The sequence below is a fragment of the Manacus candei genome, unplaced genomic scaffold (genome assembly GCF_025592945.1).
Source record: "Manacus candei isolate 608988 ecotype Guabito, Panama unplaced genomic scaffold, ASM2559294v1 h1tg000269l, whole genome shotgun sequence".
In the NCBI taxonomy this organism is placed as follows: Eukaryota; Metazoa; Chordata; class Aves; order Passeriformes; family Pipridae; genus Manacus; species Manacus candei.
In genome coordinates this window covers 72,763-91,056 of record NW_026138317.1, presented here as the reverse complement: position 1 = coordinate 91,056, position 18,294 = coordinate 72,763, and the positions used below count along the sequence as shown (strand labels likewise).

General features: G+C 53.0%; 1 protein-coding gene and 1 long non-coding RNA gene across 3 annotated transcripts in view; one reads left to right on the top strand and one right to left on the bottom strand.

Moving 5' to 3' along the window:
* The window catches only part of RECQL4 (RecQ like helicase 4), a 41,044-nt gene extending 22,790 nt beyond the window's left edge, over positions 1-18,254 (top strand). Inside the window, exons 12-23 of the mRNA XM_051775257.1 lie at positions 1,303-1,568; positions 4,632-4,769; positions 6,345-6,434; positions 7,065-7,335; positions 9,502-9,631; positions 11,637-11,809; positions 13,557-13,728; positions 14,763-14,928; positions 17,416-17,527; positions 17,613-17,753; positions 17,974-18,005; positions 18,206-18,254. Coding sequence (XP_051631217.1) covers positions 1,303-1,568; positions 4,632-4,769; positions 6,345-6,434; positions 7,065-7,335; positions 9,502-9,631; positions 11,637-11,809; positions 13,557-13,728; positions 14,763-14,928; positions 17,416-17,527; positions 17,613-17,737 — 1,643 coding nt within the window. The 3' untranslated portion in view covers positions 17,738-17,753; positions 17,974-18,005; positions 18,206-18,254. The remainder of the gene's footprint in view (positions 1-1,302; positions 1,569-4,631; positions 4,770-6,344; positions 6,435-7,064; positions 7,336-9,501; positions 9,632-11,636; positions 11,810-13,556; positions 13,729-14,762; positions 14,929-17,415; positions 17,528-17,612; positions 17,754-17,973; positions 18,006-18,205) is intronic.
* LOC127464781 (uncharacterized) lies at positions 6,654-7,243 on the bottom strand. Of its 2 annotated transcripts, none has more exons than XR_007901622.1 (3): positions 7,065-7,243; positions 6,939-6,980; positions 6,654-6,707 (listed from the first exon to the last, which is right to left on the bottom strand). It is a non-coding gene; the product is annotated as an uncharacterized LOC127464781 (long non-coding RNA). The 2 variants fall into 2 exon arrangements; XR_007901623.1 differs by having other exon boundaries at positions 6,675-6,770; positions 7,044-7,243.
* Positions 18,255-18,294: the final 40 nt, after the last annotated feature.

The window sequence follows — 18,294 nt, the reverse complement described above, 5'->3', positions numbered from 1 at the left end:
ACTCACAAAAATCTGGGAATTGGTTCTCAAAATGTGGGAATTGACTCCCAAAATGTGGGAATTGACTCTCAAGTTTAAGGATTTGACTCTCAAATTTAGGGAATTGACTCTCAAAATCTGGGAATTGACTCTCAAAATGTGGGAATTGACCCTGAAAATGAAGGAATTGACTCTGAAAATGTGGGAATTGACTCCCAAAATGTGGGAATTGACTCTCAAAAGGAGGGATTTGACCCTGAAAATGAGGGAATTGACTCTCAAAAATCTGGGAATCGACTCTCAAATTTAAGGAATTGACTCTCAAAATGAAGGAATTGACTCTCAAGTTTAAGGATTTGACTCCCAAATTGTGGGAATTGAGTCTCAAAATCTGGGAATTGACTCTCAAAATGAAGGAATTGACTCTCAAAATGAAGGAATTGACTCTCAAGTTTAAGAATTTGACTCCCAAATTGTGGGAATTGAGTCTCAAAATCTGGGAATTGACCCTGAAAATGAAGGAATTGAGTCTCAAAATCTGGGAATTGACTCTGAAAATGTGGGAATTGACTCTGAAAATGTGGGAATCGACTCTCAGAAATCCGGGAATCGCCTCATCCCAAGTCTTTTTTTCCCTTTCCCCCTCCCAGCCCCGGTTCCCTGCCCCTGGGTGGCCGACTCCTACCACGCGGGGTTGTCGGGCCCGGAGCGCCGGCGCGTCCAGAGGGGGATCAGGGGCCGGGATGGGAGCCTGAAAATGGGGGAATTGGCTCTGAAAAACAGGGATTGGACTCTGAAAATGTGGGAATTGACTCTCAAAATTAGGGAACTGATTCTCAAAATGTGGGAATTGACCCTGAAAATGTGGGAATTGACTCTCAAAAATCTGGGAACTGACTCTCAAATTTAAGGAATTGACTCTCAAATTTAAGGAATTGACTCTCAAAATCTGGGAATTGATTCTGAAAATGTGGGAATTGACTCTCAAAATCTGGGAATTGAGTCTCAAATTTAAGGAATTGACTCTCAAAATGAAGGAATCTACTCCCAAATTGTGGGAATTGACTCTCAAAATGAGGGAATTGACTCTCAAAATGAGGGAATTGATTCTCAAAATCTGGGAATTGATTCTCAAAATCTGGGAATTGACTCTGAAAATGTGGGAATCGACTCCCAAAATGAGGGATTTCATATTTAAATTGAGGGATTTGACTCCCAAAATGAGGGAATTGACTCTCAAAATGTGGGATTTGACCCTGAAGTGACTCAGAAATCCGGGAATCACCTCATCCCAAGCCTTTTTTTCCCTTTTCCCCCTCCCAGCCCCGGTTCCTTCCCCCTGGGTGGCCGACTCCTACCACGCGGGGTTGCCGGCCCCGGAGCGCCGGCGCGTCCAGAGGGGGTTCATGGAGGGTCGGCTGCGGGTCCTGGTGGCCACGGTGGCCTTCGGGATGGGGCTGGACAAGCCCGACGTGCGCGGGGTCGTCCACTACAACGTTCCCAAGGACCTGGAGAGCTTCGTGCAGGGGATCGGCAGGGCCGGCAGGGACGGCGGGGCGGCCCGCTGCCACCTCTTCCTCCACCCCGAGGTGGGAGGGTGGGGTTGGGGTGGGGATTTGGGATGGGGTTGGGAGTGGGGTTGGGAAGGGGTTGGGGTTGGGAGTGAGGGTGGGATTGGGAGTGGGATTGGGGTGGGGATTTGGGATGGGGTTGGGAGTGGGAGTGGGGTTGGGGTTGGGGTTGGGGTTGGGGTTGGGGTTGGGAGTGGGGTTGGGTTTGGGAGTGGGATTGGGGTTGGGTTGGGATTTGGGATGGGATTGGGGTTGGGGGTGGAAGTGGGATTGGGGTTGGGTTGGGAGTGGGGTTGGGATTTGGGATTAGGAGTGGGGTTGGGATTGGGATGGGGTTGGGAGTGGGGTTGGGGTTGGGGTTGGGAGTGGGGTTGGGAGTGGGGTTGGGAGTGGGAGTGGGGTTGGGAGTGGGATTGGGATGGGGTTGGGGTTGGGAGTGGGGTTGGGAGTGAGGGTGGGATTGGGATTGGGATTGGGGTTGGGTTGGGAGTGGGGTTGGGTTTGGGATGGGGTTGGGGTTGGGGGTGGAAGTGGGATTGGGGTTGGGATTGGGGTTGGGAGTGGGGTTGGGAGTGGGATTGAGATCAGGATTGGGGTTGGGAGTGGGAGTAGGGTTGGGGTTGGAATCCCTCAGGATTGGGATTGGGATTTGGATTGGAATCGGAATCCCTTGGCATTGGGATCAGGATTGAGATTGGGATTGGGATTGGGATCAAGATTGGAATCCCTTGGGGTTGGGATTGGGATTGGGATTGGGGTTGGGATCTGGATTGGTGTTGGGATCGGGATTGGGGTTGGGATTGGGATTGGGATCAAGATTGGAATCCCTTGGGATAGGGATTGGGATTGAGGTTGGGGTTGGGGTTGGAGTTGGGGTTGGGGTTGGGAGTGGGGTCGGGATTGGGAGTGGGATCGCGTTTGGAATCCCTCAGGATTGGGATTGGGATTAGGATTGGAATCAGAATCCCTTAGGATCGGGATTGGGTCGTGATGGGGATTGGGATCCCTCAGGATTGGGATTGGAATTGGGATTGGGATCAAGATTGGAATCCCTTGGGATTGGGGTTGGAGTTGGGGTTGGGAGTGGGGTTGGGATTGTGATTGGGATTGGGAATGGGGTTGGGAATGGGATCGGGATTGGGATTGGGGTGAAGTTGGGGTTGGGATTGGAGTTGGGATCGGGGTGGGGATTGGGGTTGGGATTAGGGGTGGGGTTGGGGTTGGGATTGGGATTGCATTTGGAATCCCTCAGGATTGGGATTGGGATTGGAATCGGAATCCCTTGGCATTGGGATCCCTCAGGATTGGGATTGGAATTGGGATCAAGATTGGAATCCCTCGGGATTGGGATTGGGGTTGGAGTTGGAGTTGGGATTGGGGTTGGGGTTGGGAGTGGGATTGGGGTTGGGAGTGGGATTGGGATCGTATTTGGAATCCCGTGGGATTCGGATTGGGATTTGGATTGGAATCAGAATCCCTTAGGATTGGGATTGGGATTGGGATCTGGATTGGTGTTGGGATTAGGATTGGTATTGGGTTGGGATTGAGATTGGGATTGGGATCCCTCAGGATTGGGATTGGGGTGGGGTTGGGGTTGGGGTTGGGACGGGGGTTGGGAATGGGATTGGGATCAGGATTGGGGTTGGGAATGGGATTGGGGTTGGGAGTGGGACTGGGAGTGTTGTTGGGGTTGGAATTCCTCATGATTGGGGTTGGGATTGGAATCAGGATTGGGGTTGGGATTGGAATTCCTCATGATTGGGGTTGGGATTGGGATTGGGGGTGGGGTTGGGATTGGGATTGCATTTGGAATCCCTTAGGATCGGGATTGGGATCTGGATTAGTGTTGAGATTGGGATTGGTATTGGGTTGGGATTGGGATTTGAATCCCTCAGGATTGGGATTGGGATTGAGATTGGGATCGCATTTGGAATCCCTCAGGATTGGGATTGGGGTTGGGATTGGGATTGGGGTGGGGGTTGGGGTTGGGATCGCATTTGGAATCCCTCAGGATTGGGATTGGGATTTGGATTGGAATCAGAATCCCTTAGGATCTGGATTAGGATTGGGAGTGGGGTTGGGACTGGGGTTGGGAATGGGATTGGGGTTGGAATTCCTCATGATTGGGGTTGGGATTGGAATCGGGATTGGGGTTGGGATTGGGAGTGGGATTGGGATTGGGGTTGGGATCGGGGTTGGGATTGGGATTGGGGTTGGGAATGGGATTGGGATTGGGATTGGGATCAGGATTCGGGTTGGGTTTTGGGATTTGGGATTGGGATTGGGATTGGGGTTGGGGTTGAGATTGAGGGGCGGGGGGATCCCGTCAGGATTCACGGCTCCAGAGAGGTCCCGACATCCCTCGGGATTGGGATCAAGATCGGGATTGGGATTGAGACCGGGATTGGGATTGGGATTGGGATCGGGATTGGGATTGGGATTGGGATTGAGGGTCGGGGGGGATCCCGTCGGGATCCACGACTCCAGAGAGGTCCCGACATCCCTCGGGATTGGGATCAAGATCGGGATTGAGATCGGGATCGGGATTGGGATTGGGATTGGGATTTGGAATTGGGATTGGGGGAATCCCATCCTGATCCGTGGTCTGGGAGAGGTCCCGACATCCCTCGGGATTGGGATTGGGATCAGGATTGGGATTGGGATTGGGATTGGAATTGAGATTGGAATTGGGATTGGGATCGGAATTGGGATTGGGATTGGAATTGGGATTGGGATCGGAATTGGGATTGGGATTGGGATTGGGGGGGATCCCATCGGGATCCACAGCTCTGGGGAGGACCCAACATCCCTTGGGATTGGGATTGGGATCAGAGTTGGGATTGGGATTGGGACTGGGGGGATCCCATCGGGATCCACAGCTCTGGGGAGGTCTCAACATCCCTTGGGATTGGGATTGGGATCAGAATTGGGATTGGGATTGGGATTGGGATTGGGACTGGGGGGGATCCCATCCGGCTCCGGAGCGTTCCCATCATCCCTCCTGTGCTTCCCGAGGGAATTTGGGGGGTTTTCCTGGAATTCCGAGGGTTCCCCCCCCCCCATATCCCTGTTTTCCCGCAGGGCCGGGACCTGCCCGAGCTCCGGCGCCACATCCACGGGGAATCCCTGGAATTCTGGGCCATCAAGAACCTGGTGCTGAAGGTTTTCCCTCCCTGCAGGTGCCGGGAGGTCCATCGGAGACACCGGGAGGCCGCGGAGGTGGGCGGGGAAAAACCGGGAATGGGGCCGGAAAAGTGGGAATGGGGCCGGAAAATGGGGGAGTGGGGCTGGAAAATGGGGGAGTGGGGCCGGAAAATGGGGGAGTGGGGCCGGAAAATGGGGGAATGGGCTTGGAAAATGTGGGAATTGGGTCTGAAAATGTGGGAATTCACTCTGAAAATGTGGGAATTGGCTCTGAAAATGTGGGAATTGGGTCTGAAAATGTGGGAATTGAGTCTGGAAATGTGGGAATTGGCTCTGAAAATGTGAGAATGGACTCTCAAAAATGTGGGAATTGACCCTGAAAATGTGGGAATTGGCTCTGAAATGCGGGAATTGGCTCTGAAAATGTTGGGATTGAGTCTGGAAATGTGGGAATTGAGTCTGAAAATGTGGGAATGGACCTGGAAAATGTGGGAATTGAGTCTGGAAATGTGGGAATTGAGTCTGGAAATGTGGGAATTGATTCTTAAAAATGTGGGAATTGACCCTGGAAATGTGGGAATGGACCCTGGAAATGTGGGATTTGATTCTGAAAATGTGGGAATGGACCTGGAAAATGTGGGAATTGAGTCTGAAAATGTGGGAATTGGCTCTGAAAATGTTGGGATTGAGTCTGGAAATGTGGGAATTGAGTCTGAAAATGTGGGAATTGGCTCTGAAAATGTTGGGATTGAGTCTGAAAATGTGGGATTTGAGCCTCAAAATGTGGGAATGGGTCCTGAAAAATGTGGGAATTGACCCTGAAAATGTGGGAATTGACTCTCAAGAAGAGAGATTTGACTCTAAAAATGTGGGAATGGGCTCTCAAAATGTGGGAATTGACTCTCAAAATGTGGGAATTGACTCTCAAAATGTGGGAATTCACTCTCTAAGTGTGGGAATTGACCCTGAAAATGTGGGAATTGACTCTCAAAATGTGGGAATTGACTCTGAAAATGTGGGAATTGGCTCTGAAAATGTGGGAATGGACTCTCAAAAATGTGGGAATTGACCCAGAAAATGTGGGATTTGGCCCTGAAAATGTGGGAATGGACCCTGAAAATTTGGGAATTGACCATGGAAATCTGGGAATTGACTCTTAAAATGTGGGAATTGACTCTCAAAATGTGGGAATTGAGTCTCAAAATGTGGGAATTGACCCTGAAAATGTGGGAATTGACCCTGAAAATGTGGGAATTGACTCTCAAAATGTGGGAATTGAGTCTCAAAATGTGGGATTTGACCCTGAAAATGTGGGAATTGACTGTCAAAAATCTGGGAATTGACTCTGAAAATTTGACCCTAAAAATGAGGGAATCGACTCCCAAAATGTGGGAATTGACCCTGAAAATGTGGGAATTGATCCTCAAAATATGGGAATTGAGTCTCAAAACGGGGATTCGGGCCCAGAAAACGAGGGATTTTTCCTCAAAAATCATCCTTTAAACCCTAAAAACGTGGATCTTTGGCCCGGAAAAGGAAGGGATTTCTCCTCAAAAAAAAAAAAGTGGGTTCAGATCCCCCGGGATCCGACCGGGGAAGGATCCAGGATATTCCCAGAGGGAATTGGCTATCCCAGTTTTCCTCCCGCAGGCTGGGGAGGTGGGAGACGCTGAAATGATGGAACTTTGGGAAGAGGAGGCCAAGAAAAAACAGGAAAACCCCGGGATGAGGCTGGAAAACCTCGAGATGGAGCAGGAAAACCTTGGGGTGAAGGAGGAAAACCCCAGGATGAAGCAGGAAAACCATGGAATGAAGCAGGAAAACGATGGGATGAAGCCAGAAAATCATGGAATGAAGCAGGAAAACCCCGAGATGGAGCAGGAAAAGGATGGGATGGAGCAGGAAAAGCCCAGGATGGAGGAGGAAAATCATGGAATGAAGCCAGAAAATCATGGAATGAAGGAGGAAAACCTCGGAATGGAGCAGGAAAATCCCAGGATGGAGCAGGAAAACCTTGGGATGGAGAAGGAAACCCCCGGGATGGAGCAGGAAAAACATGAGATGGAGCATGAAAACCTTGGGATAGAGCAGGAAAACCTTGGGATGGAGCAGGAAAAACATGGAATGAAGCCAGAAAATCATGGAATGAAGCAGGAAAACCTCGGAATGGAGCAGGAAAATCCCGGGATGAAGCAGGAAAACCATGAGATAGAGCAGGAAAAACCCAGGATGAGGCAGGAAAACCATGGAATGAAGCCAGAAAATCATGGAATGAAGCAGGAAAACCTTGGAATGGAGCAGGAAAATCCCGGGATGGAGCAGGAAAACCATGAGATAGAGCAGGAAAACCTTGGGATGGAGCAGGAAAACCCCGGGATGGAGCAGGAAAACCCTGGGATGGAGCAGGAAAACCTTGGGATGGAGCAGGAAAACCTTGGGATGGAGCAGGAAAACCTTGGGATGGAGCAGGAAAACCTTGGGATGGAGCAGGAAAACCTTGGGATGGAGCAGGAAAACCTTGGGATGGAGCAGGAAAACCTTGGGATGGAGCAGGAACCCCCCGGGATGCGGCTGTGCCCCGGCCACGAGCGCTCCCTGCCCATCCAGGCCACTGTGGAAGCCCTGGATGTGAGGGAGGAAGGTGGGAATGTCCTGGGATTGGGAGTGGGATTGGGATTGGGATTGGGAGCGGGATTGGGAGTGGGAGTGGGATTGGGGTTGGGAGTGGGATTGGGGTTGGGGTTGGGAGCGGGATTGGGAGTGGGATTGGGGTGGGGAGTGGGAGTGGGGTTGGGATTGGGGTTGGGATGGGATTGGGATTGGGGTTGGGATTGGGGTTGGGGTTGGGATTGGGGTTGGGGTGGGGTTGGGATTGGGAGTGGGATTGGGATTGGGGTGGGGTTGGGATTGGGAGTGGGATTGGGATCCAGATTGGAATTGGAATTCTACACGATTGGGATTGGGATTGGAATCTGTTGGGATTGGGATCGGGATAGGGATTGGGATTGGGATTAGAATTGGGATTCAGATTGGGATCGGGATTGGAATTAGAATCCCTCGGGATTGGGATTTGGATTGGAATCAGAATCCCTTGGGATTGGGATCGGGATAGAGATTGGGATTGGGATTGGAATCCCTCAGGATTGGGATTGGGATTAGGATTGGGGTGGGGTTGGGATTGGGGTTGGGATTGGAATCCCTCAGGATCGGGATTGGGATTGGGATTGGGATCTGGATCGGGATTAGAATTGGGATTTGGATTGGGATCGGGATTGAGATAGGGATTGGAATCCCTTGGGGTTGGGATTGGGATTGGGATTGGAATCCCTCAGGATTGGGATTGGGGTTGGGATTGGGATTGGGGTTGGAATCCCTCAGGATTGGGATTGGGATTCCGCATGGTTGGGATTGGGATTGGAATCTATTGGGATCGGGATTGGGATTGGGATTAGGATTGGGATTCGGATTGGGATCAGGATTGAGATAGGGATTAGAATCCCTTGGGATTGAGATCAGGATAGGGATTCGGATTGGGATCGGGATTGGAATCCCTCAGGATTGGGATTGGGACTGGGACTGGGATTGGGATTGGGATTCCACATGATTGGGGTTGGGATTGGAATCCTTCGGGATCCGGATTGGGATTGGGATTGGGATCTGGATCGGGATTAGAATTGGGATTTGGATTGGGATCGGGATTGAGATAGGGATTGGAATCCCTTGGGGTTGGGATTGGGATTGGGATTGGAATTGGAATCCCTCAGGATTGGGATTGGGGTTGGGGTTGGGATTGGGATTGGGGTGGGGTTGGGATTGGGATAGGGATTGGGATTGGGGTTGGAATCCCTCGGGATTGGGATTGGGATTCCGCATCGTTGGGATTGGGATTGGAATCTATTGAGATCAGGATTGGGATCGGGATTGAGACAGGGATTGGAATCCCTAGGGATTGGGATTGGGATAGGGTTTGGAATCCCTCAGGATTGGGATTGGGGTTGGGATTAGGATTGGGGTGGGGTTGGGATTGGGGTTGGGATTGGAATCGCTCGGGATCGGGATTGGGATTGGGATCGGGATTGGGATTAGAATTGGGATTTGGATTGGGATCGGGATTGAGATAGGGATTGGAATCCCTCGGGATCGGGATTGGGATTGGGATCAGGATTGGGATTGGGATTGGAATCCCTCAGGATTGGGATTGGGGTTGGGATTGGGATTGGGGTGGGGTTGGGATTGGGATTCGGATTAGGATCGGGATTGAGACAGGGATTGGAATCCCTTGGGACTGGGATTGGGATTTGGATTGGAATCCCTCAGGATTGGGATTGGGATTTGGATTGGAATCAGAATCCCTTGGGATTGGAATCCCTCAGGATTGGGATTGGGATTGGGGTGGGGTTGGGATTGGGATTGTTGTCGGGATCGGGATTGGGATTGGGATTCCGCATGATTGGGGTTGGGATTGGATTCCCTCGGGATTGGGATCGGGATTGGGATCTGGATTGGAATCCCTCAGGATTGGGATTTGGATCTGGATTGGAATCCCTCAGGATTGGGATTGGGATTTGGATCAAGATTGGAATCCCTCGGGATCGAGGGCCGGGGGGAATTGACCCTGGAAATCTGGGAATCGACTCTGAAAACGCGGGAATTGAGTCTCAAAAAAGTGGGAATTGACCCTGAAAACGCGGGAATTGACCCTAAAAAAGTGGGGGATTGACTCTCAAAGAGTGGGATTTGACCCTAAAAATGTGGGGATTTTTTTTGGGGATTGGGAATTCCTGGGATCTCTCTTCCCCCCCCGCAGGGATCGAGACCCTGCTGTGCTACCTGGAGCTGCTCCCCCGGCCCCTCCTGCAGCTGCTGCTCCCCACCCACTCCCGCTGCCGCATCCGCTGCCCCGGGGGCGCCCGCCAGCTCCGCCGGGCGGCTCGGAGGTGGGAAAACCGGGAATGCCCGGGGAAAACCCATCGACCCCAGCGAAAATGGGATTTGTCCTGGATTTTTTAACCCCAGGAATGCCCGGGAGAAACCCCATCAACCCCAGCAAAAATGGGATTTTTCCTGGATTTTTTAACCCCAGAATTCCCAGGAAAAACCCCATCAACCCCAGCGAAAATGGGATTTATCCTGGATTTTTTAACCCCAGAAATTCCCAGGAAAACCAAATTTTTCCAGGATTTTTTACCCAAGAATTCCCAGGAAAACCCGATTTTTCCTGGATTTTTTAACCCCAGAATTCCCGGGAAAAACCCCATCAACCCCAGCGAAAATGGGATTTATCCTGGATTTTTTAACCCCAGAAATTCCCAGGAAAACCAAATTTTTCCAGGATTTTTTACCCAAGAATTCCCAGGAAAACCCGATTTTTCCTGGATTTTTTAACCCCAGAATTCCCGGGAAAAACCCCATCAACCCCAGCGAAAATGGGATTTATCCTGGATTTTTTAACCCCAGAAATTCCCAGGAAAACCAAATTTTTCCAGGATTTTTTACCCAAGAATTCCCAGGAAAACCCGATTTTTCCTGGATTTTTTAACCCCAGAATTCCCGGGAAAAACCCCATCAACCCCAGCGAAAATGGGATTTGTCCTGGGTTTTTTAACCCCGGAATTCCCAGGAAAACCCCATTTTTCCCAGGTTTTTTACTCGGGAATTCCCAGGAAAACCTGATTTTTCCCGGGTTTTTTACTCGGGAATTCCCAGGAAAACCCCATTTTTCCTGGATTTTTTAACCCCAGAATTCCCAGGAAAACCCCATTTTTCCTGGATTTTTTAACCCCAGAATTCCCAGGAAAACTTGATTTTTCCTGGACTTTTTAAATCAAGAATTCCCAGGAAAACCCGATTTTTCCTGGATTTTTTAACCCCAGAATTCCCAGGAAAACCCCATTTTTCCTGGATTTTTTACTCGGGAATTCCCAGGAAAAACTTGATTTTTCCTGCATTTTTTAACCCAGGAATTCCCAGGAAAACCCCATTTTTCCTGGATTTTTTTTACCCAAGAATTCCCAGGAAAACCCGATTCCCCCCCATCTCCAATGGGATTTTCCCTGGATTTTTAACCTGAGAATTCCCAGGAAAACCTGATTTTTCCTGGATTTTTTAAATCAAGAATTCCCAGGAAAACCCCATTTTTCCTGGATTTTTTAACCCCAGAATTCCCGGGAAAATCCGATTAACCCCAGCTAAAATGGGATTTTTCCTGGATTTTTTAACCCCAGAATTCCCAGGAAAACCCGATTTTTCCCGGATTTTTTAACCCAGGAATTCCCAGGAAAACCCCATTTTTCCTGGATTTTTTACCCCCAAGAATTCCCAGGAAAACCCGATTCCCCCCCGAGCTCCAATGGGATTTTTCCTGGATTATTTACCTGAGAATTCCCAGGAAAACCTGATTTTTCTGGATTTTTTTAAATCAAGAATTCCCAGGAAAACCTGATTTTTCCAGGATTTTTTTACCTGAGAATTCCCAGGAAAACCTGAGTTTTCCTGGATTTTTTAACCCGAGAATTCCCAGGAAAACCCGATTTTTCCAGGATTTTTTTACCTGAGAATTCCCAGGAAAACCTGATTTTCCCTGGATTTTCTAACCCCGGGAATTCCCAGGAAAACCCGATTCCCCCCCATCCCCAACGGGCTTTTCCCCTGGATTTTTAACCTGAGAATTCCCAGGAAAACCTGATTTTTCCTGGATTTTTTTTCCTGGGAATTCCCAGGAAAACCCGATTTTTCCTGGATTTTTTAACTTGAGAATTCCCAGGAAAACCTGATTTTTCCTGGATTTTTTAACCTGGGAATTCCCAGGAAAAACTTGATTTTTCCTGGATTTTTTTTCCTGGGAATTCCCAGGAAAACCCAATTCCCCCTCAGCTCCAATGGGCTTTTCCCTGGATTTTTTAACCCCGGATTTCCCCCAATTTCGGTGTTTTTCCCCCCCAGGTGCCCCCCCCTGGCCGTGTTCCTGGCGCGGGAGCGGCTGGCGGGGCGGGATCACCGGAATTCCGGGTCCCTGGAGTTCGACGTGGTGGAGCTCAGCGACTCCATGGGCTGGGAGTCGGCCCGCGCCAAACGGGAGCTCCGCGGGATCCAGGGGGACACCGGGACGGGCAACGGTAACGGGGGGAGAGAGGGGGGTTGGGGTTGGGGTTGGGATCCCGAAGGATTGGGGTTGGGGTAGGGGTTGGAATCTCTGAGGATTGGGATTGGGATTGGGGTTGGGAGTGGGAGTGGGGTTGGGGTTGGGAGTGGGAGTGGGATTGAGATAGGGATTGGAGTTGGGATTGGGATCTGGTTGGGATTGGGGTTGGGATTGGGGTTGGGATCCCTAAGGATTGGGGTTGGGGTTGGAATTGGAATTGATTGGGATTGGGATCTTGTTGGGGTTGGGATTGGGGTTGGGGTTGGGACTGGGATTGGAATTGAGGTTGGAGTTGGGATTGGGATTGGGGTTGGAATCCCTAAGGATTGGGGTTGGGATTGGGGTTGGGGTTGGGATCCCGAAGGATTGGGGTTGGGGTTGGGGTTGGGGTTGGGATCTCTAATGATTGGGATTGGGATTGGGATTGGAATCGATTGGGGTTGGGGTTGGGGTTGGGATCCCTAAGGATTGGGATTGGGGTTGGGGTTGAGGTTGGGATTGGGGTTGGGATTGGAATCCCTAAGGATTGGGGTTGGGGTTGGGATTGGGACTGGGAACGAGATTGAGATAGGGATTGGGATTGGGGTTGGGATTGGGGTTGGGATTGGGATTGGAATCCCTCAGGATTGGGATTGGAATTGGGGTTGGGATCGGGATTGGGGTTGGGAGTGGGAGTGGGATTGAGATAGGGATTGGAGTTGGGGTTGGGATTTGGACTGGGATGGGGATTACGACTGGGATTGGGATCAGGATTGGGATCGGGATCGAAATTGGAATTAGGATGGGAATTAAGACTGGGATCGGGATTGGGATTGGGATTGAGGGTCAGGGGGGATTCCACCCGGATCCAACACCTCCAGAGAGGTCCCGTCATCCCTCGGGATCGGGATCAGGATTGGGATCAGGATCAGGATCAGGATCAGGATCGGGACCAGGATTGGGATCGGGACCAGGATCGGGATCGGGATCAGGATCGGGATCAGGATCGGGATTGGGATCGGGATCAGGATCGGGATCAGGATCGGGACCGGGATTGGGATCGGGATCAGGATCGGGATCGGGATTGGGATCAGGATCGGGATCGGGATTGGGATCAGGATCGGGATCAGGATCGGGATCAGGATCGGGATCAGGATTGGGATCAGGATAGGGACTGGGATCAGGATCAGGATTGGGATCAGGATTGGGATCAGGATCGGGATCAGGATCGGGATCAGGATTGGGATCGGGATTAGGATCAGGATCGGGATCAGGATTGGGATCGGGATCAGGATTGGGATCGGGATTGGGATCGGGATCGGGATTGGGATCAGAATCGGGATCAGGATCAGGATCGGGATCAGGATCGGGATCAGGATTGGGATCAGGATTGGGATCGGGATTGGGATCGGGATTGGGATCAGAATCGGGATCAGGATCGGGATCGGGATCAGGATTGGGATCAGGATCAGAATCGGGACTGGGATCGGGATCAGGATCGGGATCAGGATTGGGATCGGGATCAGGATCGGGATCAGGATTGGGATCAGGATCAGGATCAGGAGCGGGATCAGGATCAGGATTGGGATCAGGATCGGGATTGGGATCAGAATTGGGATCAGGATTGGGATCAGGATCAGGATTAGGATCAGGATCGGGATCAGGATCGGGATCAGGATCAGGATTAGGATCGGGATCAGGATCGGGATCGGGATCGGGATCCCCTCCCTTTCCCCCCCCAGGGCCGAGCGGGATCCGGGTGGAATTCCGGGAATTGTCTTTCCACTTCCGCTCCCGCGGGGACCTGAGCGAGGGGGAGCTCGACTCCCTCTGCCAATTCCTGCTCCGGCGCGGGGAATCCCGGGAAAAGGCCGCCCTGCGCCAGCTCCGGGCCTGCGCCCGGGCATTCCAGAGGTGAGGGAAAACTATCCCTGTCCCGGGATTCCTGCCCCTGATTTCCCTGGAATGATGAAGAGGGTGGGAATCTGACGGGGTGGGATCAGCGTGGCATTCCAGAGGGGAGGAAAAACCACCCCCATGTCCCTGTTTTCCCTGGAATGCCGGGAAGGGATGGGAATCTAACTGGGTGGGGTCAGCGTGGCATTCCAGAGGGGAGGAAAATCATCCCTATCCCGGGTTTCCTGCCCCTGATTTCCCTGGAATGCTGGGAAAGGGCATTCCAGAGGGGAGGGAAAACCACCCCTGTCCCGGTTTTCCTGCCCTGATTTCCCTGGAATGCTGGGAAAGGGAGTGGGAATGTGACGGGGTGGGATCAGCGTGGCATTCCAGAGGGGAGGGAACCACCCCTTCCTGGGTTTTCCTGTCCCTGATTTCCCTGGAATGCTGGGAAAGGGCATTCCAGAGGGGAGGGAACCAGCCCTATCCCGGGATTCCTGCCCCTGATTTCCCTGGAATGCTGGGAAAGGGCGGGAATGTGATGGGGTGGGATCAGCGTGGCATTCCAGAGGGGAGGGAAAACCACCCCTATCCCTGTTTTCCTGCCCTGATTTCCTTGGAATACTGGGAAAGGGCGGGAATGTGACTGGTTGGGATCAGCGTGGCATTCCAGAGGGGAGGAAAACCACCCCCATGTCCCTGTTTTCCCTGGAATTCTGGGAAAGGGAGTGGGAATCTGACGGGGTGGGATCAGTGTGGCATTCCAGAGGGGAGGAAAACCACCCCTATCCCTGTTTTCCTGCCCTGATTTCCCTGGAATGATGAAGAGGGTGGGAATCTGAGGGGGTGGGATCAGCGTGGCATTCCAGAGGGGAGGAAAACCCCTTCCCATGTCCCTGATTTCCTTGGAATGCTGGGAAGGGACAGGAATCTGATGGGGTGGGATAAGCGTGGCATTCCAGAGGGGAGGAAAACCACCCCTATCCCTGTTTTCCTGCCCCATTTTCCCTGGAATACTGGGAAAGGGTGGGAATCTGATGGGGTGGGATCAGCGTGGCATTCCAGAGCTTGGATCCCGCCCCTCCGGAGGAGGAGGAGGAGAGGAGGAGCTCCAGGCTCAAGGAGCTGATCCGGGAATACTTCGAGCGGGATGGACTCGGATCCCTGCAGGAGGAGGAGGAGGAGGAGGAGGAGGAGGAGGAGCTGGGAAGGGCTCAGGTACATCCCGGTTTTCCTGGGAGATGATCCCGGGTTGGGAATGGCTGGGGTTGGACGAGGGTGAGGATTTGGGAGGAGGAGGAGGAGGGATGGGAGTTCCCCATGGATTTGGGATGAGGGAGAGGAGGAGGGCTGTGAGCTCCCCATGGATTTGGGATGAGGGAGAGGAGGGATGAGGAGGAGGAACCACAGGAGCTCCAGATGGATTTGGGATGAGGAGGAGGAGCCATAGGAGCTCCCCATGGATTTGGGATGAGGGACAGGAGGGCTGTGAGCTCCCCATGGATTTGGGATGGGATGGGATGGGATGAGGGCTGATCTCCCCATGGATTTGGGATGAGGGAGAGGAGCCATTTGATCTCCAGATGGATTTGGGATGAGGAGGAGGAGGGATAAGAGGAGCCATGTGAGCTCCCCATGGATTTGGGATGAGGGATTTGAGCTCCCCATGGATTTGGGATGAGGGCTGTGAGCTCCCCATGGATTTGGGATGAGGGAGAGGAACCATTTGATCTCCAGATGGATTTGGGAGGAGGAGGAGGAGGGATGTGAGCTCCCCATGGATTTGGGATGGGATGGGATAGGATGGGATGAGGGATGAGCTCCCCATGGATTTGGGATGAGGGCTGTGCCCTCCCCATGGATTTGGGATGGGATGGGATGGGATGGGATGGGATGAGGGCTGTGAGCTCCCCATGGATTTGGGATGAGGAAGAGAAGGGATAAGAGGAGCCATGTGAGCTCCCCATGGATTTGGGATGAGGGATTTGAGCTCCCATAGATTTGGGATGAGGGCTGTGAGCTCCCCATGGATTTGGGATGAGGGCTGTGAGCTCCAGATGGATTTGGGATGAGGGCTGTGAGCTCCCCATGGATTTGGGATGAGGAAGAGCAGGGATATGATCTCCTTTGGATTTGGGATGAAGGATGTGAGCTCCACATGGATTTGGGATGAGGAACAGGAGGGCTGTGCCCTCCCCATGGATTTGGGATGGGATGGGATGGGATAGGATGGGATGAGGGCTGTGAGCTCCCCATGGATTTGGGATGGGATGGGATGGGATGGGATGGGATGGGATGGGATGAGGGCTGAGCTCCCCATGGATTTGGGATGAGGGATTTGAGCTCCCCATGGATTTGGGATGAGGGCTGTGAGCTCCCCATGGATTTGGGATAAGAAAGAGAAGGGATAAGAGGAACCATGTGAGCTCCCCATGGATTTGGGATGGGATGGGATGGGATGGGATGAGGGCTGTGAGCTCCCCATGGATTTGGGATGAGGGATTTGAGCTCCAGATGGATTTGGGATGAGGGATGTGAATCCCCATGGATTTGGGATGGGATGGGATGGGATAGGATGGGATGAGGGCTGTGAGCTCCCCATGGATTTGGGATGGGATCAGATGGGAGGAGGGATATGATCTCCCTATGGATTTGGGATGAGTGCTGTGCCCTCCCCATGGATTTGGGATGGGATGGGATAGGGTGGGATGAGGGCTGTGAGCTCCCCATGGATTTGGGATGAGGAAGAGGAGGGAGGAGGAGGAGGAGCCATAGGAGTTCCAGATGGATTTGGGATGAGGAACAGGAGGGCTGTGAGATCCCCATGGATTTGGGATAAGGAAGAGAAGGGATAAGAGGAGCCATGTGAGCTCCCCATGGATTTGGGATGGTCTAGGATGGGATGGGATGAGGGCTGAGCTCCCCATGGATTTGGGCTGGTCTGGGATGGGATTTGTGGGATGGGATGGGATGGGATGGGAATGGGATGGGAATGGGGTGGGAATGGGGTGGGAATGGGATGGGATGGGATGGGATGGGATGGGATGGGATGGGATGGGATGGGAATGGGGTGGGAATGGGGTGGGAATGGGATGGGAATGGGATGGGATGGGATGGGATGGGATGGGATGGGATGGGATGGGATGGATGGGATGGGATTGATATGGGATGGGATGGGATGGGATGGGATGGGATGGGATGGGATGGGATGGGATGGGATGGGATGGGATGGGATGGGATGGGATGGGATGGGATGGGATGGGATGGGATGGGATGGATGGGATGGGATGGGATGGGAATGGGGTGGGAATGGGGTGGGAATGGGATGGGATGGGATGGGATGGGATGGGATGGGATGGGATGGGATGGGATGGGATGGGATGGGATGGGATGGATGGGATGGGATGGGATGGGAATGGGGTGGGAATGGGGTGGGAATGGGATGGGATGGGATGGGATGGGATGGGATGGGATGGGATGAGGGCTGTGCCCTCCCCATGGATTTGGGATGGTCTAGGATGGGATGGGATGAGGGCTGAGCTCCCCATGGATTTGGGATGGGATGGGATGGGATGAGGGCTATGCCCTCCCCACGTATTTGTGAGGCGGGCTATGCCCTCCCCACGGATTTTGGAGGCTGGCTATGCCCTCCCCACGTATTTGGGCTGGTCTGGGATGGGCTCTGACCCCCTCCCCTGCCCTCAGGAGCTCCGGGACTGGGAGAGCCGCGTCCGCTCCGACATCCGGCACCTCCTGTCCGCCCGCCCCGGCGAGGAGTTCTCGGGGAGAGCCATCGCCAGGATATTCCACGGGATCAGTAAGGCTGGAAAAACGTGGGATGGAGGCTCTGGGACCCCTCCCTGCCCCTCTTCCCCCCCTCTCCCATTCCCGGTTTTCCGCAGGCAGCCCCCGCTTCCCGGCGCAGATCTACGGGCGGGATCGGCGCTTCTGGAGGAGGCACCTGCCCCTGGATTTCCACTGGATCGCCCGCCTGGCCAGCCAGGAGATCCTGGAGGCTGCCAGGTGATCCTGGAGGCTGCCAGGTGATCCTGGAGGCTGCCAGGAGATCCTGGAGGCTGTCAGGTGATCCTGGAGTTTGCCAGGAGATCCTGGAGGCTACCAGGAGATCCTGGAGTTTGCCAGGTGATCCTGGAGGCTGCCAGGTGATCCTGGAGGCTGCCAGGAGATCCTGGAGGCTGCCAGGTGATCCTGGAGGTTGCCAGGAGATCCTGGAGGCTGCCAGGAGATCCTGGAGGCTGCCAGGTGATCCTGGAGGCTGCCAGGTGATCCTGGAGGTTGCCAGGAGATCCTGGAGGCTGCCAGGTGATCCTGGAGGTTGCCAGGAGATCCTGGAGGTTGCCAGGAGATCCTGGAGGCTGCCAGGTGATCCTGGAGGTTGCCAGGAGATCCTGGAGGTTGCCAGGAGATCCTGGAGGCTGCCAGGTGATCCTGGAGGTTGCCAGGTGATCCTGGAGGTTGCCAGGAGATCCTGGAGGCTGCCAGGTGATCCTGGAGGCTGCCAGGTGATCCTGGAGGCTGCCAGGAGATCCTGGAGGCTGCCAGGTGAGGGGCATTCCCGGGAAT